Below are 25278 nucleotides of genomic sequence, written 5' to 3'. Positions count from 1 at the left end.
CTTCTCCTCCCAAACACGTCCGCTCACTCGTTCTTCTGTTCTCACGCGGCAGGATTTAACTTCTCCTCCTCGGGCCGAGAGGACGTGGATGTCAGGACTTTGGGAAACGGTGAGAAATGTGTAAGATGTGATGACTTGACCTTTAACCTTCAGCTGCATCCGGCTGAAGGCTTCACAACCCCTCCCCACATCACAGCTGAGATAAACGCACATGATCAGAGTCAGTCTTGTTCCTGCTGAGCCACCGTAGCCACTAGGAGAACCAGGGGACAGACACGTTCCTGAGTTCTCTACAGCGTCCAGACTCAACCACGTTTGCTTTCATCGGTTGATTCTTTTCTCTGGCAGGACGACCTTTCGCTATGGAGCTGCTGAACCCCCACCGGTCCAGACTCACCAAGGTGGACATGAAGCAGCTGCAAGAGGTGCTGAGTGTCTTTAGTCCATCTCCTTTCTATGTGGACTCACAGGTGTGAGGACTCCATTCAATTCAAGTTTATTTATGAAGCGCCAAATCCCAACAAGAGTCGTCTCAAGTCCCCTCACACAGTAAACATCCCAGTAAGGTCAGCTCGTTTAGCCAGTCAGTAACAGGTTTCCTGTATAAGGAACCCAGCAGGTCACATCAGAGTATTTACACACACACACACACACACGCACGCACGCACGCACGCACACACACACACACACACACACACACACACACACACACACGCACGCACGCACGCACGCACGCACGCACGCACGCGCACGCACGCACGCACGCACGCACGCACGCGCACGCACGCACGCACGCACACGCACGCACGCACGCACGCACACACACACACACATACACACACACACACACACACACACACACACACGTACATATACACACACACACACACACACACACACACACACGCACACACACACACGCACACACACACACACACACACACACACACACACACACACACACACACACGCACGCACGCACGCACGCACGCACGCACACACACACACACACACACACACACACACACACACACACACACGCACACACACACACACACACACGTACATCATGACTAATTTAACTACACTGAACTGCTTTAGTAATAATTTAATCTCTTATTCTGGACTAAAATAAAGAAACGAGCTAAATCATCACATATGTGTGGCATCAAGGAGCATCTTCTGAGTTCAAACACAGGGATGGAGCACCATGTTCACACCGCATCTTCTGAGTTCAAACACAGGGATGGAGCACCATGTTCACACCTGAACAGTATCAGGATTAACTCTCAGAGGCCTGCAGGTATCCTGTTTTATGAGCAGAGTGCTGAGAATCCGCTTGTTAGGAGCGCTAAACGTTATTTTGCCGCTTCCATGATGTTTGTAATTTATTAAGCCTATAATTTGTTTTTACTCAGTAACGGATATGATTTAAAATGTAGCGAATTACAATTCATTTTAAAAAACTTACTCAAGTAAAAGTAAAAGTACAGCTTTTAAAAACGACTTCAAAAGTATAAATATACAAAAAAGCTACTCAATTACAGTAACATGAGTAAATGTAATTAATTACTTTCTCACCTCTGCACACACACACACACACACAGGTGTGTGGCCTTGGTCCGGGTCCTGCCCCGGTGGGGATTGTTCACACACACTTTTCAGGAACACGGACACCCCCGAGCATGTGGGCGGGGCAAAAGACGCGAAGTCCATGGTGTCTCCCTTAAACGAAACAAAAGCAGCCGTGAGCAGTGTTGCGTTGGAGGCTGTTGTTGCATCCAGACTGCCGGTCCGGTCCGGTCCCGCCGGTCCGGTCCTGCCGCCGGGCAGCTGAAGCCTCGGCGGTGCTGTCAGTGTGTGTGTCCGTTCCTCACAGCACATCTCTGGGAGGGATAGCTTCAGTCAGAGATGTTTACTCGTCAGTATCCAGAATAACGACTCACACATGCTAGATACCCCCACCAATCAGAGGCTCCCATTATTGGTAGGTGTGAATTTGAGCCGCCCAATCAGTCGACTGGGTGTGTAGAGCCAGTTCAGCCTGAAGCCGACCGCCTTGGCAGAGGGCTGAAAAAACGCCCGGTTGAGCACGGGGAAAGAGACCAGGCTACCCACACATGAACACCTTCTGCCACACCTGGGCGTGGTGGGGCTGGCCCTGATGCCAAAGCACCGCTGAGCCCCAGCTAGCTGCCCCGGGGCTCAGTGACGGGAGCCAGGCTGCCGAGCACAGGCGCTGCCGGTCCCTCCGACCACCAGCAGCAGGCAAGGTGGGCTTGGCGTCTTGCTAAAGGACACAGCAGCAGTATTCTCTGGCAGGAGCCGGGATCAAACCTGCCACCAGACAGCCTGCTCTAGCTCCTGAGCTGCTGCTGAAGAAGAACATCTCACTTTATGAAAAGTTCTGGTTTCTCATGTTTACACAGGCCAGACTGTAAATCTGTCATTCAGTCTGGCAACGCCCCATTTACGGCTCTCTGTCGTGGGGGGGGGCCTACTGTCGTCTCTCAGTCGATCTCCGCGTGCTACTGGACGATGAGCAACGTGACGTACTCACCATGACGGACGCCAGTAAACGAGGCGGTCCGCTGCTGAAGAAGGTGAAAATACATCTTTTTTCTAAGTAAAGCACACTCCTGGTTCCGATAAAGCCCAAGTCCTGATGGTCCAGAATGAATGTAAAAGCTGTTTCTAGCGAGCTGTCGCCATCTTGTTTCATTCTGTTGCGTCATCCCGCCCACCACACGAACAGAGGGCCCTGATCATTAGCCCACAGAGCAGATAGAGCACATGAAAGCCCTCTGGAGAGCTGTGGCTGGCCAGCCAGAATGCTGCTATGGGCTGCGGAGGTTCCAGTGGAGCGTTCCTAGACCAAGCTCTGGTCCAGTTCACTAGGCTGCGTTAAGCTGGCACCAACCCCATGACCTTTGGGTTTGGGTAGCATTGAGAGCTACAGTTAGGGTTTCAGATCAGTGATTAGTTATATCATGAAGCCTCATGCTCCAGCCCGAGCCCTCAGGTCCACCCACCAGAACCTTCTAGAAGACCCGAAGACCAGATGTAAAAGTGGAGGTGATTGCTGCTTCCAGGCTTGGGAATGATCTTCCTTATCCGTACGCAGCGATGACAGTCTGGACACGTAAACACAGCTGAAGACCCTTTTATTTAACCGAAAGCTTTTATTTTCTTATTTGTATTCATTTCTAGTTACGCATCATCATAATTTTATGATCAGCTTTGTTTTGGATCTCCATGAAGCTCTTTCTGTCTGTACAAGTCAGATGTACTTATGTACTTCCATCCACCCACCTCTGGTACGGGCCGACCCCACAGGGAGGTCATTCATCACTTATGACCTGAAAACACGACATCCCAAAGTGCATTCACCTGTAAAACACACCTGTTATACCCGTAACACACACACACGCCCATGCTAACACCCTGCTACGCTGCTTTCAGGAAATCAACACGCTGTCGGACAAAATCAGAGTCAGAGACCTGCAGATGGTAACCAGGTGAGTGATGGATGCTGCAGGTGATCCGTGTGGGCAGGACCGTCAGCTGACCTGGCAGGTGTGTGTGTGTGTGTGTGTGTGTGTTTTCTACAGGGAGGCCATGAGTCACATGAAGGAGGGGGAGGAGGAGAAGACAAAGTCCTACATGGCACTCGTGTGGACCCAGAAGCCGATTCAGAGAGAGGACATCGTCTTCATCGATGACATTAAGGTCCCACTTTCATCTCTGGCTGTTTTCAACAAGCTGGTGTTTCTGTTCTAGTCATCAACACTCCGGGTCTGGTTGTCCCTAGGAGTTATACAAACATGGACCACACGTTGGTCCCCTTTTGTTAAAGAAATAGGGTGGTTACTATGGTAACCCAGTTCCATGAAAGGGAGTGAGGGAAGCTCCTTCTGGCATGAGCAACCTCGACCCTGTTCTTGCTCATGCCAGCAGGGCCATGTGGAGAGGTCCTTAAAGGTCCACACCACAGCCCCGCCCCACCTGGTGGCTCCAGAGTCCCGGCTAGGCTTCCATAAGCCAACCTGAGGAACTTCCTATGCTGCAGATCATGCACATGCTGGTGTGAAAACAAGCAGAGTCCGAGGATCTGGGATAGCACTTCCTGATTCGGCATCGCCGACCCAAGGACACTTTAGTCCCAGGAGGGGCGCGACGGTCCTCCTTTCTTCAGAATGAGGACATAAATCAGGGGTTGGTGTGTCCCTAACCCTAACCCACACACCAGAAGCAGGCTGATGCTTTGGATGAACTTCCTGCTAAATAAATGAAGATGAAAGAATTTATAACATTTCCATTTAAACTTTCATACACTTAAGAATTAAAGTTAAAGTAGACCTGGAGCGGGCTGAAGCCGGAGCTTATTCCTGTCTTTGGGTACTGTGTGATGATGGGATGTGGAGCCTTGAGTCCAGTCTCGGTTTTTCTCATCAGGACCTGATTCTGGACCAGAAGACTCCTCTGAGGGTTCTCCACCGTCGTGCGCTGGCCGTCCGGCAGCGAGTCGTTCATAGCATGAGCACGCGCTTCGTGGACTCCCATCACTTCTACCTGGGGCTGAAAACACAAGCAGGGACGTATCCTCACGACACAAGTCTTGTGTCTTCTCTCGGGTTCAGCAGCTGACTCGTTTGCTGAGCTCTACCTGTTTACAAGCCTTGTTGTTTGTTTCAGTTTGGTTGTTGTTACTGAAATAACATCATGCATGGACTGTGTCATCACTGAGGAGGGTGAGGTCAGCAGAGGGCCAACCCGCCTTCTGCTGACCGCAGAGAAGCAAGTGATGCTGCCAGCAGCTCTGAAGAAGACTTCTGGATTGGTCAGTGGTTAAAAAAATAACCAAGTAATGCAGTATGAAAATAGTCTCCTACACCTTTCTCCTGCAGTAGCCTCTGATAGAAAATAGTCTCCTACACCTATCTCCTGCAGTAGCTTCTGATAGAAAATAGTCTCCTACACCTATCTCCTGCAGTAGCCTCTGATAGAAAATAGTCTCCTACACCTATCTCCTGCAGTAGCCTCTGATAGAAAATAGTCTCCTACACCTATCTCCTGCAGTAGCCTCTGATAGAAAATAGTCTCCTACACCTATCTCCTGCAGTAGCTTCTGATAGAAAATAGTCTCCTACACCTATCTCCTGCAGTAGCCTCTGATAGAAAAAAGTCTCCTACACCTATCTCCTGCAGTAGCTTCTGATAGAAAATAGTCTCCTACACCTATCTCCTGCAGTAGCCTCTGATAGAAAAAAGTCTCCTACACCTATCTCCTGCAGTAGCTTCTGATAGAAAATAGTCTCCTACACCTATCTCCTGCAGTAGCTTCTGATAGAAAATAGTCTCCTACACCTATCTCCTGCAGTAGCTTCTGATAGAAAATAGTCTTCTACACCTATCTCCTGCAGTAGCTTCTGATAGAAAATAGTCTCCTACACCTATCTCCTGCAGTAGCCTCTGATAGAAAAAAGTCTCCTACACCTATCTCCTGCAGTAGCTTCTGATAGAAAATAGTCTCCTACACCTATCTCCTGCAGTAGCTTCTGATAGAAAATAGTCTCCTACACCTATCTCCTGCAGTAGCTTCTGATAGAAAATAGTCTCCTACACCTATCTCCTGCAGTAGCTTCTGATAGAAAATAGTCTCCTACACCTATCTCCTGCAGTAGCCTCTGATAGAAAATAGTCTCCTACACCTATCTCCTGCAGTAGCCTCTGATAGAAAATAGTCTCCTACACCTATCTCCTGCAGTAGCCTCTGATAGAAAATAGTCTCCTACACCTATCTCCTGCAGTAGCCTCTGATAGAAAATAGTCTCCTACACCTATCTCCTGCAGTAGCTTCTGATAGAAAATAGTCTCCTACACCTATCTCCTGCAGTAGCCTCTGATAGAAAAAAGTCTCCTACACCTATCTCCTGCAGTAGCTTCTGATAGAAAATAGTCTCCTACACCTATCTCCTGCAGTAGCCTCTGATAGAAAAAAGTCTCCTACACCTATCTCCTGCAGTAGCTTCTGATAGAAAATAGTCTCCTACACCTATCTCCTGCAGTAGCTTCTGATAGAAAATAGTCTCCTACACCTATCTCCTGCAGTAGCTTCTGATAGAAAATAGTCTTCTACACCTATCTCCTGCAGTAGCTTCTGATAGAAAATAGTCTCCTACACCTATCTCCTGCAGTAGCCTCTGATAGAAAAAAGTCTCCTACACCTATCTCCTGCAGTAGCTTCTGATAGAAAATAGTCTCCTACACCTATCTCCTGCAGTAGCTTCTGATAGAAAATAGTCTCCTACACCTATCTCCTGCAGTAGCTTCTGATAGAAAATAGTCTCCTACACCTATCTCCTGCAGTAGCTTCTGATAGAAAATAGTCTTCTACACCTATCTCCTGCAGTAGCTTCTGATAGAAAATAGTCTCCTACACCTATTTCCTGCAGTAGCTTCTGATAGAAAATAGTCTTCTACACCTATCTCCTGCAGTAGCTTCTGATAGAAAATAGTCTCCTACACCTATCTCCTGCAGTAGCTTCTGATAGAAAATAGTCTTCTACACCTATCTCCTGCAGTAGCTTCTGATAGAAAACAGTCTCCTACACCTATCTCCTGCAGTAGCTTCTGATAGAAAATAGTCTCCTACACCTATCTCCTGCAGTAGCTTCTGATAGAAAACAGTCTCCTACACCTATCTCCTGCAGTAGCCTCTGATAGAAAATAGTCTCCTACACCTATCTCCTGCAGTAGCCTCTGATAGAAAATAGTCTCCTACACCTATCTCCTGCAGTAGCCTCTGATAGAAAACAGTCTCCTACACCTATCTCCTGCAGTAGCCTCTGATAGAAAAAAGTCTCCTACACCTATCTCCTGCAGTAGCTTCTGATAGAAAATAGTCTCCTACACCTATCTCCTGCAGTAGCTTCTGATAGAAAATAGTCTTCTACACCTATCTCCTGCAGTAGCTTCTGATAGAAAATAGTCTCCTACACCTATCTCCTGCAGTAGCTTCTGATAGAAAATAGTCTTCTACACCTATCTCCTGCAGTAGCTTCTGATAGAAAATAGTCTCCTACACCTATTTCCTGCAGTAGCTTCTGATAGAAAATAGTCTCCTACACCTATCTCCTGCAGTAGCCTCTGATAGAAAATAGTCTCCTACACCTATCTCCTGCAGTAGCTTCTGATAGAAAATAGTCTCCTACACCTATCTCCTGCAGTAGCTTCTGATAGAAAATAGTCTCCTACACCTATCTCCTGCAGTAGCTTCTGATAGAAAATAGTCTTCTACACCTATCTCCTGCAGTAGCTTCTGATAGAAAATAGTCTCCTACACCTATTTCCTGCAGTAGCTTCTGATAGAAAATAGTCTTCTACACCTATCTCCTGCAGTAGCTTCTGATAGAAAATAGTCTCCTACACCTATCTCCTGCAGTAGCTTCTGATAGAAAATAGTCTTCTACACCTATCTCCTGCAGTAGCCTCTGATAGAAAAAAGTCTCCTACACCTATCTCCTGCAGTAGCTTCTGATAGAAAACAGTCTCCTACACCTATTTCCTGCAGTAGCCTCTGATAGAAAACAGTCTCCTACACCTATCTCCTGCAGTAGCTTCTGATAGAAAATAGTCTCCTACACCTATCTCCTGCAGTAGCTTCTGATAGAAAATAGTCTCCTACACCTATCTCCTGCAGTAGCCTCTGATAGAAAATAGTCTCCTACACCTATCTCCTGCAGTAGCTTCTGATAGAAAATAGTCTCCTACACCTATCTCCTGCAGTAGCCTCTGATAGAAAATAGTCTCCTACACCTATCTCCTGCAGTAGCCTCTGATAGAAAAAAGTCTCCTACACCTATCTCCTGCAGTAGCTTCTGATAGAAAATAGTCTCCTACACCTATTTCCTGCAGTAGCCTCTGATAGAAAATAGTCTCCTACACCTATCTCCTGCAGTAGCCTCTGATAGAAAATAGTCTCCTACACCTATCTCCTGCAGTAGCTTCTGATAGAAAATAGTCTCCTACACCTATTTCCTGCAGTAGCCTCTGATAGAAAACAGTCTCCTACACCTATCTCCTGCAGTAGCTTCTGATAGAAAATAGTCTCCTACACCTATCTCCTGCAGTAGCTTCTGATAGAAAATAGTCTCCTACACCTATCTCCTGCAGTAGCCTCTGATAGAAAAAAGTCTCCTACACCTATCTCCTGCAGTAGCCTCTGATAGAAAATAGTCTCCTACACCTATCTCCTGCAGTAGCCTCTGATAGAAAATAGTCTCCTACACCTATCTCCTGCAGTAGCCTCTGATAGAAAATAGTCTCCTACACCTATCTCCTGCAGTAGCCTCTGATAGAAAATAGTCTCCTACACCTATCTCCTGCAGTAGCCTCTGATAGAAAATAGTCTCCTACACCTATCTCCTGCAGTAGCTTCTGATAGAAAATAGTCTCCTACACCTATCTCCTGCAGTAGCTTCTGATAGAAAATAGTCTTCTACACCTATCTCCTGCAGTAGCTTCTGATAGAAAATAGTCTCCTACACCTATCTCCTGCAGTAGCCTCTGATAGAAAAAAGTCTCCTACACCTATCTCCTGCAGTAGCTTCTGATAGAAAATAGTCTCCTACACCTATCTCCTGCAGTAGCTTCTGATAGAAAATAGTCTCCTACACCTATCTCCTGCAGTAGCTTCTGATAGAAAATAGTCTCCTACACCTATCTCCTGCAGTAGCTTCTGATAGAAAATAGTCTTCTACACCTATCTCCTGCAGTAGCTTCTGATAGAAAATAGTCTCCTACACCTATTTCCTGCAGTAGCTTCTGATAGAAAATAGTCTTCTACACCTATCTCCTGCAGTAGCTTCTGATAGAAAATAGTCTCCTACACCTATCTCCTGCAGTAGCTTCTGATAGAAAATAGTCTTCTACACCTATCTCCTGCAGTAGCTTCTGATAGAAAACAGTCTCCTACACCTATCTCCTGCAGTAGCTTCTGATAGAAAATAGTCTCCTACACCTATCTCCTGCAGTAGCTTCTGATAGAAAACAGTCTCCTACACCTATCTCCTGCAGTAGCCTCTGATAGAAAATAGTCTCCTACACCTATCTCCTGCAGTAGCCTCTGATAGAAAATAGTCTCCTACACCTATCTCCTGCAGTAGCCTCTGATAGAAAACAGTCTCCTACACCTATCTCCTGCAGTAGCCTCTGATAGAAAAAAGTCTCCTACACCTATCTCCTGCAGTAGCTTCTGATAGAAAATAGTCTCCTACACCTATCTCCTGCAGTAGCTTCTGATAGAAAATAGTCTTCTACACCTATCTCCTGCAGTAGCTTCTGATAGAAAATAGTCTCCTACACCTATCTCCTGCAGTAGCTTCTGATAGAAAATAGTCTTCTACACCTATCTCCTGCAGTAGCTTCTGATAGAAAATAGTCTCCTACACCTATTTCCTGCAGTAGCTTCTGATAGAAAATAGTCTCCTACACCTATCTCCTGCAGTAGCCTCTGATAGAAAATAGTCTCCTACACCTATCTCCTGCAGTAGCTTCTGATAGAAAATAGTCTCCTACACCTATCTCCTGCAGTAGCTTCTGATAGAAAATAGTCTCCTACACCTATCTCCTGCAGTAGCTTCTGATAGAAAATAGTCTTCTACACCTATCTCCTGCAGTAGCTTCTGATAGAAAATAGTCTCCTACACCTATTTCCTGCAGTAGCTTCTGATAGAAAATAGTCTTCTACACCTATCTCCTGCAGTAGCTTCTGATAGAAAATAGTCTCCTACACCTATCTCCTGCAGTAGCTTCTGATAGAAAATAGTCTTCTACACCTATCTCCTGCAGTAGCCTCTGATAGAAAAAAGTCTCCTACACCTATCTCCTGCAGTAGCTTCTGATAGAAAACAGTCTCCTACACCTATTTCCTGCAGTAGCCTCTGATAGAAAACAGTCTCCTACACCTATCTCCTGCAGTAGCTTCTGATAGAAAATAGTCTCCTACACCTATCTCCTGCAGTAGCTTCTGATAGAAAATAGTCTCCTACACCTATCTCCTGCAGTAGCCTCTGATAGAAAATAGTCTCCTACACCTATCTCCTGCAGTAGCTTCTGATAGAAAATAGTCTCCTACACCTATCTCCTGCAGTAGCCTCTGATAGAAAATAGTCTCCTACACCTATCTCCTGCAGTAGCCTCTGATAGAAAAAAGTCTCCTACACCTATCTCCTGCAGTAGCTTCTGATAGAAAATAGTCTCCTACACCTATTTCCTGCAGTAGCCTCTGATAGAAAATAGTCTCCTACACCTATCTCCTGCAGTAGCCTCTGATAGAAAATAGTCTCCTACACCTATCTCCTGCAGTAGCTTCTGATAGAAAATAGTCTCCTACACCTATTTCCTGCAGTAGCCTCTGATAGAAAACAGTCTCCTACACCTATCTCCTGCAGTAGCTTCTGATAGAAAATAGTCTCCTACACCTATCTCCTGCAGTAGCTTCTGATAGAAAATAGTCTCCTACACCTATCTCCTGCAGTAGCCTCTGATAGAAAATAGTCTCCTACACCTATCTCCTGCAGTAGCCTCTGATAGAAAAAAGTCTCCTACACCTATCTCCTGCAGTAGCCTCTGATAGAAAATAGTCTCCTACACCTATCTCCTGCAGTAGCCTCTGATAGAAAATAGTCTCCTACACCTATCTCCTGCAGTAGCCTCTGATAGAAAATAGTCTCCTACACCTATCTCCTGCAGTAGCCTCTGATAGAAAATAGTCTCCTACACCTATCTCCTGCAGTAGCTTCTGATAGAAAATAGTCTCCTACACCTATCTCCTGCAGTAGCTTCTGATAGAAAAAAGTCTCCTACACCTATCTCCTGCAGTAGCATCTGATAGAAAATAGTCTCCTACACCTATCTCCTGCAGTAGCCTCTGATAGAAAACAGTCTCCTACACCTATCTCCTGCAGTAGCCTCTGATAGAAAATAGTCTCCTACACCTATCTCCTGCAGTAGCATCTGATAGAAAATAGTCTCCTACACCTATCTCCTGCAGTAGCTTCTGATAGAAAATAGTCTCCTACACCTATCTCCTGCAGTAGCATCTGATAGAAAATAGTCTCCTACACCTATCTCCTGCAGTAGCTTCTGATAGAAAATAGTCTCCTACACCTATCTCCTGCAGTAGCTTCTGATAGAAAATAGACGGTGAAACTCTAGGATAGAAAATCCTGACAGATCTACGTCACCCTGTCACTAACATTCATGGACTCACCCATCTGGACTCACGACGGGGAAGGCTGTTGTTGGTTTAGCGTCCAGGAAACAGCAGAGAACGTCTCAGCTAGTAGAAGCTAACCGTTAGCATTAGCAACTCCACCACACAGCAGAACTCCTCCAGGCTTGTGTTATTAGTGGAGGTAAAACGTGGGGCGACGGTGGCACAGGAGTTAAGTGCTCCGGCATACAACGCAGTACATCACCAACTCCGCTTTGCTGTATTCGAGCCATTGACTGTGTTCGAGATGACCCAGTTCTGCGCAGATTAGACCAGCAGTGATTGGCGAGCAGTGCATGCCGGTTAGATTCGTGTCCGACTTGACGCCGACTTGCTCTGACGTCATGCATACGTAGGCAACGATAACCTCGTGAGATCAAGGCGGACGCAGATTTTGGAGCAAGGCGCTGCAGTTGCTCTCCCTTGGCTGCAAAACCTAGAGGATGACGGGAAACGCCTGGCCCTCACCTGATCTAAGATCTGATTGGTTCATATTTTGATCCAAACATCCGGTGGTAGAACATGAAATGTTAGTTGGTCACATGTATTCTGTAAATCGTGTTATGTTGATGATAACAACTATATAGGTCATAAAGAGAAATGTGATTTGTGTTCTTTTGTCACGTTTCCTATGAGCACACTGAAGCTACAGCTGCTAACCTTTACTTATTATTACAGTCATGTTTTCATATAGAATATATGATATCCACAAGCACGTAAGGATGTGTTTCAGCTGCTAACAGGCACCAGAATTAACATAAATAATTAAACAAGTATGAACGCTAACGAGATATCTACATCCATCGTCACCCACGAGCTACACATGTAGAGAAATCTGTCCGACTTAAACGCCGACTTTCAGCCCCTCCCCCTGCTGCATCCGTCTGCTCTCGTCTGTTTTCCAGGCGATGCGCAGCTCAACTGGAACACGCCTCCCATCTTCTTTAAACCGCCAAGAATCATTCCACCTACGCACACGCTTCTCTGCTTCATACCGTTTCGAACTGTCTCGCTTCTCCTCACCAGTTTTAAAGCGTTTTGCTGGAGATTTCATCAAGAAATCCCATCCCTGTGGTGGCGCAATCTCCCTGCGTGCTTGTGTGTCTCTAGCGTGGTTCCACTTCGTCTTTAATAGTGAACTTGTAGTTCACGTGACTATAACTAGAATCGTGCAGTACGTGCACGAATCGTACAAGTGCAGTACGTGGCTAGAGGCGCGCAGGTTCACGTGCGCGAAACGAAAACGGCGGCTTCCTACAGGGCGGGGCCATGATGTAGGTGGAAGCCGGTGTGTAAATGACAAACAAGTCTTGGGCGCCACCCGGGCGGTAAGTCGTCAAGTATTTACCGCCCGACAAGAAAATTTAGCACCACTGGCGCTCGGGCGCTTTAAAGGTCCACCCCTGTTTATTATAATCATTCTTGAATTGATGACGAACTGGAGTTCCTTTTCCTTCTGGAGGCTGACGGATGAGACGGATGAGACCTTGGGAGAAAAATGATTGTTTGTCTTTCAGACTAGAAGAGTCTAAATCCCAGCTGGTGTGCCGCAGACGGATTTAAAGGGAACACATGCGATGTTGTGTCTCCTTTCTGACCAGATGTTGAATAGATGGTAAAAGGTCAGGCGGTACCTAAACCGACCATTGCTGGACGCTACGCAGAGCAAACAGAGTCAGCGGTATAGTCGTGTTGCTGTTAGCCAATCAGAGGAGAGATATCTAAACATCAGGAAACAACAATTACAACCCCAAATTCTGTTGTTCTGTGCCCCCGCCACTCCTCCAACTAACTTCTACTTCCTGACACGGGAGCACCACAGGGAACGGCTCATTCATTTAAAGTGGAGGTCTCTGTAGGTTTGTTGAAATAAGTGTAGACCTTTAAATGAAAAGTGGCCCGGCTATATTTCTTGATCCTCAGATAACAGCTACATCAAAGAGTTTGTCCATGGAGACTTTGGACGCACGAAACCAAACCTGTGTCAGCTGCTGAAGACAGACGTGGACATCTTGGAGCTGGACGTGGAGGTAGGACTTTGTGCTGAAGGTTCTAAGACCTTAGGAATGCTAGTCAAGGTAGCATAAACAGACGTGGACAAACTAGCTGGTACCCCTTTGTTACGCTCGTACTGTTGTAACCATTTAGAGGTTACTTTAATAAATAATCAACATAATATATAAATGTATTCAATTAAATGTAATTATACATAAAATATGGATTATCAGTATTATTGAGCCTTTAATATGATTGATGATGAAAGTCGGTACTTTGGGTAATCCAGGGAAACAACACTTTATTATAATTTGGCTCAGAGACAAAAATATAGTTTATTAAAATCTATTTATTACAATATTAATGATGATGAAAGGCTAATGATTATAAAAGGTGACACAGTGATGTTAAATGAGACCATGAATGATGAAACATGACCTGGTGTGTTTAAAGCTTGGTTTATGCTTGACGCGTTTACTTTCCGCGCGGTGATGCGGCTCAAGGATGGAACACGCTTCACAGCTCGCAGCGTTTATGGTTCATGCGGCTCGTCTCTGCGGTGAGCCAATATTCTCCCAAACTGTAGGGGGCAGCATGGAGCTCTACGGCATGCATCCAACACTACACCATAGTAGAAGTAAATATTACTGTTTACAACATGGCATTTCAGCATTTTTAACAGCGTCCTCGTCTTTTCCGACAGTGCGAGCTATTTCTCTCCAAGAATTATTAACAACATGTTGATCACGGTGATCTCTGAGAGCTGAATCATACAAATGTCTGTGTTTACCAACCTCTGCCATTCTAGTTCTTGCCGGTCCGCCATGTTTTTCCGCGTCCGACCGTCTGCGTGGTTAGAAATTTTCCTAGGTGCGCGGTGCGGAAATTTTGGGCCGTGAGGAGGCGCGTGGACCTCTCGGATGAGAGGTGAAACGTCTTCAAGCAACTCAAAGAAGTCCAGACGCTTTTCTTTCAAAGCTCCTTAGACTACAATGACCTGGATGACTGAGAACCTTCACAGACACGTTGGTCTGAAACGGTTTTTATCATTTAAGTAATATCTCCAAACTGTGAAGGTTGGTGTCAAAACATGAACCTGAAATGGTTCTCCATGCCTTTATCTCCTCCTGTCTAGATTACTGTAACACACTCTTCACATGTTTTAACAAAAAAACCTTGACCGCCTTCAGTTGGTCCAGAACTCTGCAGCGAGGCTCCTAACTGGAGCAAACAGAAGAGCACACATCGCTCCTGTTCTGACGTCTCTGCACTGGTTACCCGTTAACTTTAGAGTTCATTTAGAGTCCTGACTAGAACCTTCAGGGCTCTACATGGTCAAGCTCCTCCCTATATTACTGACCTGTTAAAGCCTTATGCTCCAACCCGAGCCCTCAGGTCCACCCACCAGAACCTTCTAGAAGTTCCAAAGACCAGATATAAAAGTGGAGGTGATCGCTCCTTCCAGACTGTTGCACCCCTGTTCTGAGATCATTACGATTTAATGACTTTGTTTTATTTTGTTTTGATCTATGTGAAGCACTTTGTGATTCTATGTCTGTGATGAGTGCTGTATAAATAAAATTGACTTACTTACATCAGAGTAAATGATGGACAGACTAAACGGGTCTTTTGGCTGAACTTTTCCTCGTCTTTTAAATGAGTCTGTTGTTTTTTTAATATTATTTGAAGCTGGATTTGATTCATGTTAGAACCCGGTACAGACCAGATCAATTCATTCCTGATAAGTGAATTCCTAAAGCAAAAGGTCGGTGGACGTTTCTGATTTCTGGGTCAAAAGTCAGATAAAGCTGTTATGACGTCTCTAACTACTGTTTCCTCTCTCAGTCTGTAGATGTGGACTGGCCTCCTGCCATCCCAGAGTGAAGGCTGACCCATTCCTGCACCGAGCTTCACATCGACACCCTGGTCTGGGTCAGAATCTGCTGCTCTGTTTACGTTTAGTATTAATGGTTTGATTTTAGGGAAATGTTTGTGTTCATTAGTAAGAAGGTCTGAGTCTGACTCAGCTGCTGCTCTATCGTGGACTGTTTTGACCTCCTGTATTATCAGTTCTGTTGTTAATAAAGAGAAAAAGTTTCGCCCCAGCAGAATTTGTCTTAACATTGACACATCTGATAAACTGGAAGGCATCTCTGTGTTTCAGTAACATCATCACAAAGGACATAAATGAGTCAGAATCGTAGAAGTCTAAAGCCTAATTTATACGTTTCCATCTGCGCCATTGCAGAGACGAGCAGCGCCGTTAGCGTCAGTGCAAGGGCTCTCCAACTGGCTCGCAGAGGGCCCAAATTTGTAACTATCTGTGGAAAGAGTTAATGCAGGACTGCACGCTTGTGATTGGACAGGTCTAAAATTTGTCATCAGCGACTTCCGGTCGGAACATCATCAAGATGGCCGCATAGCAAAAACGCTCCCGACCAAACCAAGAAACTTAAAGAAATTCCCCCATAAAACCATCACCATGAAAAGGTCAAGAAGGAGGGGAAAGGGCCTTAGTACCATTTTTGAGAGTGAAACGTCGCCTGCGTACAGATACGTGAGAAGAACTGAGGGCGGCTACAACTAGCGGCGACCAGGCTAGGTGCTAGTTAACACCAGAGCACGGAGAAACAGAAGAAATGGAGCAGATTCTGCAAGAGTTAAGAGGATTCCGCCAAGAAAATAAAGAACATTAGAGAAAATAAGAGAGGAGATTATGCATCTAAATGCCAGAATGGATGAAATGGAAGGGCGAATTGAGAAGACAGAAGAGAGGGTCCAGAACACGGAAGTTATCACGGATATGCTAAAACTGCATGAGAAGCTGGAGGAGAAGTTTGTTGATCTGGAAAGCCACTCCAGACGTGAGAATATAAGAATGTATGGGGTGCCAGAAGGACGTGAGAAAGCCTCGACATCGATGGCTTCATTTGTGGAAATTTTACTCCGCGCGGGCCTTGAGTTACCTGACGAACTGGGCGACCTGAGGATTGAACGAGCTCATCGATCGGGGGGCCACAACCGCCGAGGGACGCACCGCCATGCTCCATCATAATCAAGTTTCTAAGCTTTAAAACAAAGGACACAATACTATGCAAGGCTTGGCAGAACAAGGGGTTTCCATGGCAAGATAAACACATAAATCTGAACCACAACTACCCGGCGCTCGTACTCAAGAAACGCAGAGAATACTCGGAGATCCGCAAAACATTGAAGGAAAACAAAGTGCCGTTTCAGACCGTCTTCCCGGCCTGTCTGCGGGTAAGACATGAGGACGAACCAAAACCTACGACACAATAGAAGAGGCATCGGAGGACCTGCAGAGGAGGGGATACGCTGTGGAATCCATCAGATCACCAGAGACGCTCAACGAACAGATTCGACAGCTGTCTTGGAACAGAGCAGATGGGAGGGAGAAGAAGGATACATCCAAAATTGGACGGAGCTATAAGGAAAAGTTGAGAGCCTTCAAGAGTCGCCTACAGGTTGTGCAGAACAGCACAGCCAGGTTCCTGACTGGGACCAGGAAACGGGACCACATCAGTCCGGTTCTGGCCTCCCTGCACTGGCTTCCGGTTTGCTATCGTTCACACTTCAGACTCCTCGTCTTTGTTTATCATTTCTTCCAGGGTGGTGCTCCTCCCTATCTAGCCGCACTCCTCAACAGACATTCCCTATCACGCACTCTGCGCTATTCTGACCAAGGCCTGCTCGTTGTCCCTCGTTCTAGGTGTCGTACTCGCAAGGACTGGGCTTTCTCAGTCCTAGCACCATCTCTCTGGAACCAGTTGCCACCCTCTGTTAGGCTGTCCCCATCTCTGCCAGTCTTTAAGAGTCGCCTAAAAACCCACCTCCTCCGCTTGGCGTTTCCAGAACATGTTTGAATCTGGCCCTCTTTTATGTTGATTTTATCTCACAGTTTTCACTGGTTCACTCTATCCATTGTTTTACACATTTGTCTTCTACTAGAATGTTTCACCTTTTTTGTAATTTGTAATCTGTCATTTGAATTGCTTTTATTTTCTGATTTATTCACTTTATTTAACTTTGTACTGTACCATGTTCAGCGCCTTGGGCTTCCTGACAGGGTTGCAGAAGGCGCTTTATAAATAAAGCTTTGATTGATTGATTGATTGATTGATTGATTGATTGATTGATTGATTGATTGATTGATTGATTGAGGAGACCATCGCCGACTCCAGCCGAGACCTAAAGGACAGCAATCCAGGGACGACAGAACCAAGTGCGAAAGGTGAAGTAAAAATGTTAAAAGGTGGGAACTGAGGAACTGGTTGGTCGGGGACCGAGACTTTGTATTGGACGATTAGTTTTTCGTTAGTTTTTCGATATGCAGCGGTCACAGGAAAATCTGATCCAAAAAACATGAGCAGAAAATTAAACAACTGGGTGCAGGAAGTGGGGATTGTGGATGTATGGAGGGAGATAAACCCGACCAGTCGCGATTACTCACATTATTCCCGTGCGCATAATGTCTACTCCCGCATTGACTTTTTTTTATGAATAAAGGAGATCTATTTATGGTCGATAAGTGCGAAATAGGACCTAGTACTATTTCAGATCACAGCCCCATTTATTTAACAATCTGCTAGAATAACAGGAAGAGATCCACTCTTTGGAGATTGAATTCTGATATCTTAAATAATCCAGCCACGAAGGACAAATTAAAAACAGAAATCAAGCAATATTTGTAAGAGAGCGACAACAATGAAGTGAACCCACCTATTCTTTGGGACGCATTGAAAGCAGTGGTTAGGGGCAAAATAATAGCAATTTCCTCATATGAGAAAAAAACGGAACAAAAACTCAAAAGGTTAGAAAACGACTTGAAAAGACTACAGATAGAATATGCAAATGCCCCCAAAAAAGATCATAAAGGATTGATCAACGCATTAAAAAAAAGAAATTGATGAGATAAACACTCGAGAAATCAAGAAGAAGCTCCTCTTCATAAAGCAACGATGTTATGAAATTGGTAGTAAATCTATGAAACTTTTGTCATACAGACTTAGAAAACAACTAGCGGATAGAACTATACATAAAATTAGAAACCCAGTAACAAAGGACATAGAAACTAACTTGGAGAAAATTCAACAATGCTTCCAAAGATACTATAAGAATTTATATAAACAACCACAACAACGTAGCCACAATCAAACGGAGGCATTTTAGACACAGATGGAACTCCCTAGGATTACTGAAGAACAAAATAAAAAAATTGATAACGGAAATAACAGAAGAAGGAATTCAATCGGCAACAAGTAGAATGAAGGGGGGAGGGGGGGGGGGAATCCCCGGGGACAGATGGTTATCCCGCAGAATGGTATAAGGTGATGAAGGATCAGTTAATCCCAACTTTATTAAGAACATTCAGTTGGATTTTAAAACAAAAAAATATTCCCCCCTCCTGGAAAGGAGCAGTTATATCACTTATGCCAAAGGAGGGGAAAGATAAAACAGAGTGTGGAAACTATCGTCCAGTAAGCCTTCTAAATAACGACTACAAATTATTCACCTCCATCTTAACTAGAAGAATAGAAACAATATTCCCAGGACTTATACATAAGGATCAGACCGGCTTCGTCAAACAAAGGCAAACACAAGATAACATTCAGAAAACACTCCGCATAGCAAGACAAATCACACAGCAAAGATTAGAAGCATTGATTATAAGCCTAGACGCAGAGAAAGCATTCAATTCGGTGAGGTGGTCATTTTTATACAAGGTGCTTTCTAAATTTGGATTCCATAAAGACATAATTGACTTGCTAGCATAACTTTACGATAACCCGACGGCTCGAATTAAGATAAATGGAGACCTAAGTGACACGTTTGTGTTCGAGAGGGGAACGAGACAGGGATGCTGTATGTCGCCGCTCCTCTTCACCCTTTTCATGGAACCCATGAGCCAACTAATCAGGGACAGCCCAGATATACAGGGGATCACAACCACCTCTGGGGAACAGAAACTATCCTTATTCGCAGATGACTTATTAATAAACATAACTAATCCTACACAGTCTCTCCCAAAACTTATGAAGATTCTGAAGGAATTTTGCCGTATTTCTGCTTGAATTTCCATTCCGTTTCAGCTTTAGAGCTCGTTTTTTCTTTTGGACTTAGAATAATATTTAGTCGACAAGATTTGTTTGTTTTTTTCCTCTGGTTTTATTTAGCTCCGGCCTTTTTCGTAAAATTATACTCAAAGTATCTCTGTTGTTCCTTCCCTGAGGCCTTTTGCCTCAGGTGTTTTGATTTCTTCCCTGTCGCCTTCGTTTAGTTAAAGAGAGTAAATAGTTCCTTAGTTTAATTTCAATTCCGTCATGGATTGAGAATTTGTGTTTACTCCTTTTGCTAATAAAATACATTTTTATTTATACTCAGCCATTTCACTCCAGTTATTATGTTACCCCTCCTACCACAACGGACTTCCATCTAGGGTTTGTAACATATACTATAGTATAACCCTTTTTAGTATACTTCTTAGTATAAGCCTTCTAGGATATTTTAGTATACACCTTTTAGGATATTTTAGTATACTTTTAGTATACGCCTTTTAGGATATTTTAGTATACGTTTAGTATAAGCCTTTTGTATACTTCTTAGTAAAAGCCTTTTAGGATATTTTAGTATACGTTTAGTATAAGCCTTTTCGTATACTTCTTAGTATAAGCCTTGTAGTATAATTCTTAGTAAAAGCCATTTAGTATACTTCTTAGTAACAGCTTTTTAGTATACTTCTTGGTATGAGCCTTTAAGTATACTTCTTAGTAAAGGCCTTTTAGTTCACTTCTTGGTAACGTGGGGCAAAAAGTATTTAGTCAGCCACCGATTGTGCAAGTTCTCCCACTTAAAATGATGACAGAGGTCAGTAATTTACATCATAGGTACACTATGAGCCTTGTAGTATACTTATTAGTAAAAGCCTTTTAGTATACTTCTTGGTAAAAACCTTTTAGTATACTTCTTGGTATGAGCCTTTTAGTATACTTCTTGGTATGAGCCTTTTAGTACACTTCTTTGTATGAGCCTTTTAGTATACTTCTTGGTATAAGCCTTTTAGTACACTTCTTGGTATAAGCCTTTTCATATACTTCTTTGTAAAAGCCTTTTCGTATACTTCTTAGTATAAGCCTTGTAGTATAATTCTTAGTAAAAGCCATTTAGTATACTTCTTAGTAACAGCTTTTTAGTATACTTCTTGGTATGAGCCTTTAAGTATACTTCTTAGTAAAGGCCTTTTAGTTCACTTCTTGGTAACGTGGGGCAAAAAGTATTTAGTCAGCCACCGATTGTGCAAGTTCTCCCACTTAAAATGATGACAGAGGTCAGTAATTTACATCATAGGTACACTATGAGCCTTGTAGTATACTTATTAGTAAAAGCCTTTTAGTATACTTCTTGGTAAAAACCTTTTAGTATACTTCTTGGTATGAGCCTTTTAGTATACTTCTTGGTATGAGCCTTTTAGTACACTTCTTTGTATGAGCCTTTTAGTATACTTCTTGGTATAAGCCTTTTAGTACACTTCTTGGTATAAGCCTTTTCATATACTTCTTTGTAAAAGCCTTTTAGTATACTTCTTGGTATGAGCCTTTCAGTACACTTCTTTGTATGAGCCTTTTAGTATACTTCTTGGTATAAGCCTTTTAGTACACTTCTTGGTATAAGCCTTTTCGTATACTTCTTTGTAAAAGCCTTTTAGTATACTTCTTGGTATGAGCCTTGTAGTATACTTCTTAGTAAAAGCCTTTTAGTATACTTCTCTGTAAAAACCTTTTAGTATACTTCTTGGTATGAGCCTTTTAGTATACTTCTTGGTATGAGCCTTTTCGTATACTTCTTAGTATAAGCCTTTAAGTATACTTCTTAGTAAAAGCCTTGTAGTATACTTCTTGGTATGAGCCTCTTAGTATACTTCTTAGTTAAAGCCTTTTCGTATACTTCTTAGTATAAGCCTTTTTGTATACTTCTTAGTATAAGCCTTTTTGTATACTTCTTAGTATAAGCCTTTAAGTATACTTCTTAGTAAAAGCATTTTAGCACACTTCTTGGTATGAGCCTTTTAGTATGCTTCTTGGTATGAGCCTTGTAGTATACTTCTTAGTAAAAGCCTTTTAGTATACTTCTTAGTATAAGCCTTTAAGTATACTTCTTAGTAAAAGCCTTTTAGTACACTTCTTTGTATGAGCCTTTTTGTATACTTCTTAGTATAAGCCTTTTAGGATATTTTAGTATACATTTAGTATACTTCTTAGAAAAGCCTTTTAGGATATTTTAGTATACTTCTTAGTATAAGCCTTTTAAGTATACTTCTTAGTAAAAGCCTTTTAGTATACTTCTTGGTATGAGCCTTTTAGTATACTTCTTGGTACAGTGGGGCAAAAAAGTATTTAGTCAGCCACCGATTGTGCAAGTTCTCCCACTTAAAATGATGACAGAGGTCAGTAATTTACATCATAGGTACACTATGAGCCTTGTAGTATACTTCTTAGTAAAAGCCTTTTAGTATACTTTTTGGTAAGCCTTTAAGTATACTTCTTAGTAAAAGCCTTTTAGTACACTTCTTTGTATAAGCCTTTTAGGATATTTTAGTATACATTTAGTATACTTCTTAGAAAAGCCTTTTAGTATACTTCTTGGTACAGTGGGGCAAAAAAGTATTTAGCCAGCCACCGATTGTGCAAGTTCTCCCACTTAAAATGATGACAGAGGTCAGTAATTTACATCATAGGTACACTATGAGCCTTGTAGTATACTTCTTAGTAAAAGCCTTTTAGTATACTTTTTGGTAAGCCTTTAAGTATACTTCTTAGTAAAAGCCTTTTAGTACACTTCTTTGTATAAGCCTTTTAGGATATTTTAGTATACATTTAGTATACTTCTTAGAAAAGCCTTTTAGTATACTTCTTGGTACAGTGGGGCAAAAAAGTATTTAGCCAGCCACCGATTGTGCAAGTTCTCCCACTTAAAATGATGACAGAGGTCAGTAATTTACATCATAGGTACACTATGAGCCTTGTAGTATACTTCTTAGTAAAAGCCTTTTTAGTGCACGTCCAACTGGGTAAAGGCCTAAAGGGAGACCCAGGATACGCTGGAGGGACTTTGTCTCTTGGCTGGCCAGGGAACACCTTGGTATTCACCCGGAGGAGCTGACCCAAGTAGTTGGGAAGAGGGAAGTTGGGGCCTCCCGGCTTCGGCCTGCAACCTGACCTTGGATAAGCAGCCGAAAACGGGACGTTATGTGCCGCTCATGAATCCAGTGGAAAGCTGAATGACTGAAAAAAATGGACTTCTGCATAATGTTCCAATTTTGAGTGTCACCCATACAACGGTATGTTTTTATGTTCATATCCACTGTGTCTGGTTTTATCCAATTTTCTGTCACATCAGGCTTTTTGACTCTGGGGGGATCCTGAGGTTTATCCAAAATGTAGCTTGCCGTCTTTTTCCAAGACGGTACATTCCACGTTTAGTGTGGGATGATGTTCTATGTTCTCACCAGGAACAGCTTGGTCTTCAGTCCAGAGGGGTCAGAAACTTTAAAGAACTGTCACAACAGCAGCAACCCTGAAATGTACTTGTTTTAATTTAATTCAAAAATAAATACTACTACGGCAATTCAAGTCCACTACTCGGTTCTTGCCCTAACGTTTTGGTAAGAAAACATCCCAAAAACAATGGAAAAAGACTTGTTATGGCATCCAACACCCTCCAGAGACTTCCGGAATGTGCCTTTTTTAAACATACACGGTAACACTGCTCGGCATGACAAACATAAATAAAACAAACACTATGGAGGGGTGAGAGGAGGCAGGAACAACCTGATGTTATCAGCATAAAAGGAAAAACATCAGCCGCTGATTCCACGGAGGCTTTATTTCGGGGGGGGGGGGGGGGGGGGTAAAAAAACAATAAAAATCATCAGTAGTCGGGTCTTGTCCTCAATTCTCTGTAGACGTTTCCCACGAATGCACTTTTTCATCTGCATCATCTGAACTAAATAAATAGAAAGCATTGCATATGTACACGAGAAGTTCCTCCAGGAGCCTCACAGTCCTCACGGCTCACTTCTCTGCTGATTCATAGTTCAGACTTAAAAACGGAGCAGGTAGTGTGTCCTTACCCAGACGTCACTGTGGTGTGTGGTTCAAATCCCACACATCCTGCTGATATTTTCAAAATAAAGCCAGTCCAGCTGCCCCTCATGTCTTCATCCCTTCTCTGCTCGTCTTCATCACAACAGTCAGACATTCACTTTCCTCCAGGAACAAATCGATCCGTTTGAATCCGCCCAGAGCACATCTCACTGACTGACGCAAGTCTGAATGAGTCAAAGGTCATCGGGCTTCCAGCAGACCAGCGGTGGAAGATCTCACTGAGCTTGTAGAGGTGGATCAGCTGGAGATGGTCCAGAACCAGAGCCAACAGCATACATGGGTAGAACCTGACTACACTTAGCTTAACATCAAGATCACACAGTGAGTTACAGTAAAACATAAGATCAGAAGAGAAGGTCCTAAAAGCACCTGTCGGTTCAGCGGTGTGAGTCCGGAGCAACGCTCTGCTCAGATCTGGGCTCACGGGTTACGATAGAGTCCTGTGGTGTTTGGGCTGTCCTGGGACCGTCAAAGGAAACGTGTGTGTGTGTGTGTGTGAGAGAGAAAGGTGAAACAGAGTAAAGTTTAAACAGGAATCTGAACCAGCCCTGGTCAAGAACTACAACACCCACAATGCCTTGTGTGGGACCACCAAGGCACCTTCTGTCTAAACTGAACCTGTAGAAGGATTTCCTTGGAAATCGAGAAGAAGATTTTTGGGAGCATTTAGTCTGTGGCTATTAAGACTCTTATTTTGAAGGACAGGAGGAAGTTGTGTGTCTCACTGTTATGATCTGATTGGTGCTAATTTAGCTGTTTTACCTGTGGAAGCTCCTCACTAACATGATTAATAACATCTGGTCGTGTTGTGGAGTGCTGCTCCTCCTCCAGCTCCTCCCCCTCAGGTTCCTCCTCCTCCAGCTCCTCCCCCTCAGGTTCCTCCTCCTCCAGCTCCTCCCCCTCAGGCCCCTCCCCTTCAGGCTCCTCCTCAGGGTGCTCCTACTCTGACTCCTCCCCCTCTGGCTCCTCCTTCTACAGCTCCTCCCCCTCAGGTCCCTCCCTTTCAGGCTCCTCCTCAGGGTCCTCCTACTCTGACTCCTCCCCCTCAGGCTCCTCCTCCTCCAGTTCCTCCTCTGGCTCCTCCCCCTCAGGCTCCTTCTCAGGCTTCTCCTCCTCCACTTCCTCCTCCTCAGACTCCTCCTCCTCCAGTTCCTCCTCTGGCTCCTCCCCCTCAGGCTCCTTCTCAGGCTTCTCCTCCTCCACTTCCTCCTCCTCAGGCTCCTCCTCCTCCAGTTCCTCCTCTGGCTCCTCCCCCTCAGGCTCCTTCTCAGGCTTCTCCTCCTCCACTTCCTCCTCCTCAGACTCCTCCTCCTCCAGTTCCTCCTCTGGCTCCTCCCCCTCAGGCTCCTCCTCAGGCTTCTCCTCCTCCACTTCCTCCTCCTCAGGCTCCACACCGATAGACAGAAACAAAATCTTCTTCCTTCAGTAACTTCTGAGTCACGCCTCTACGCTACAGCAGCTCACACGTTGAAACGTCTTTCCTGAAGTCTGCTGCTGAGGAGACCAGACAGAGGAGCAGCAGGAGGAGCTGTGGTTGTGCTCTGGGCTCCAGATGGTGTGCGCCGTTTCAGATGAAGGAGCTCTGAGGTGTTTCTGCAGAACTTCCATCGTTGTCCTCTCCTAACAGGCGGGACTGCCGGGGATTTGGGAATGTGTGCCCCCATAGCAACAGGATGAGGAGTGAACCACGGGACATGCACCCGTCCTGACCCGACCCAAACATCTGCACACGTAAGGCAACATTTTTGGTTTTTGTTCCCTAGAAAGGCCATTCCAAACCAAGTGCAACAAGTCCAAACTAAAGGAGAAAAGGGCAGAACTGAT

The 25278-nt window shown here is 44.3% G+C and overlaps 2 protein-coding genes across 7 annotated transcripts in view; one reads left to right on the top strand and one right to left on the bottom strand.

Moving 5' to 3' along the window:
* Positions 1–15378, top strand: part of pus10 (pseudouridine synthase 10) — a 24736-nt gene extending 9358 nt beyond the window's left edge. For all 6 annotated transcript variants that reach the window (XM_015977109.3, XM_015977111.3, XM_015977113.3 and 3 more), the window contains 7 exons: positions 53–109; positions 349–425; positions 3463–3518; positions 3612–3729; positions 4456–4598; positions 13209–13308; positions 15119–15378. In XM_015977109.3, coding sequence (XP_015832595.3) covers positions 53–109; positions 349–425; positions 3463–3518; positions 3612–3729; positions 4456–4598; positions 13209–13308; positions 15119–15157 — 590 coding nt within the window. In that variant the 3' untranslated portion in view covers positions 15158–15378. The remainder of the gene's footprint in view (positions 1–52; positions 110–348; positions 426–3462; positions 3519–3611; positions 3730–4455; positions 4599–13208; positions 13309–15118) is intronic.
* An 8981-nt stretch (positions 15379–24359) lies between these two features.
* Positions 24360–25118, bottom strand: LOC139070718 (glutamic acid-rich protein-like). The gene is made up of 2 exons (XM_070553452.1): positions 24919–25118; positions 24360–24874 (listed from the first exon to the last, which is right to left on the bottom strand). Exons 1-2 carry the CDS (start codon positions 25116–25118, stop codon positions 24481–24483), a joined length of 594 nt encoding a protein of 197 aa, XP_070409553.1. The 3' UTR covers positions 24360–24480.
* Between the last annotated feature and the right edge of the window lie 160 nt (positions 25119–25278).

The sequence above is a fragment of the Nothobranchius furzeri genome, chromosome 7, assembly GCF_043380555.1.
Source record: "Nothobranchius furzeri strain GRZ-AD chromosome 7, NfurGRZ-RIMD1, whole genome shotgun sequence".
NCBI lineage: Eukaryota > Metazoa > Chordata > Actinopteri > Cyprinodontiformes > Nothobranchiidae > Nothobranchius > Nothobranchius furzeri.
The sequence above is the reverse complement of the archived record's forward strand: the minus strand, read 5'-3'. Positions and strand labels throughout refer to the sequence as shown.

Coding starts and splice junctions, on each gene's coding strand:
- LOC139070718 (XM_070553452.1), bottom strand. CDS start 25,118: ATGGGGGCACACATTCCCAAATCCCCGGCAGTCCCGCCTGTTAGGAGA. Junction 24,875..24,918: donor CAGGAAAGACGTTTCAACGT/GTGAGCTGCTGT, acceptor AAGTTACTGAAG/GAAGAAGATTTTGTTTCTGT.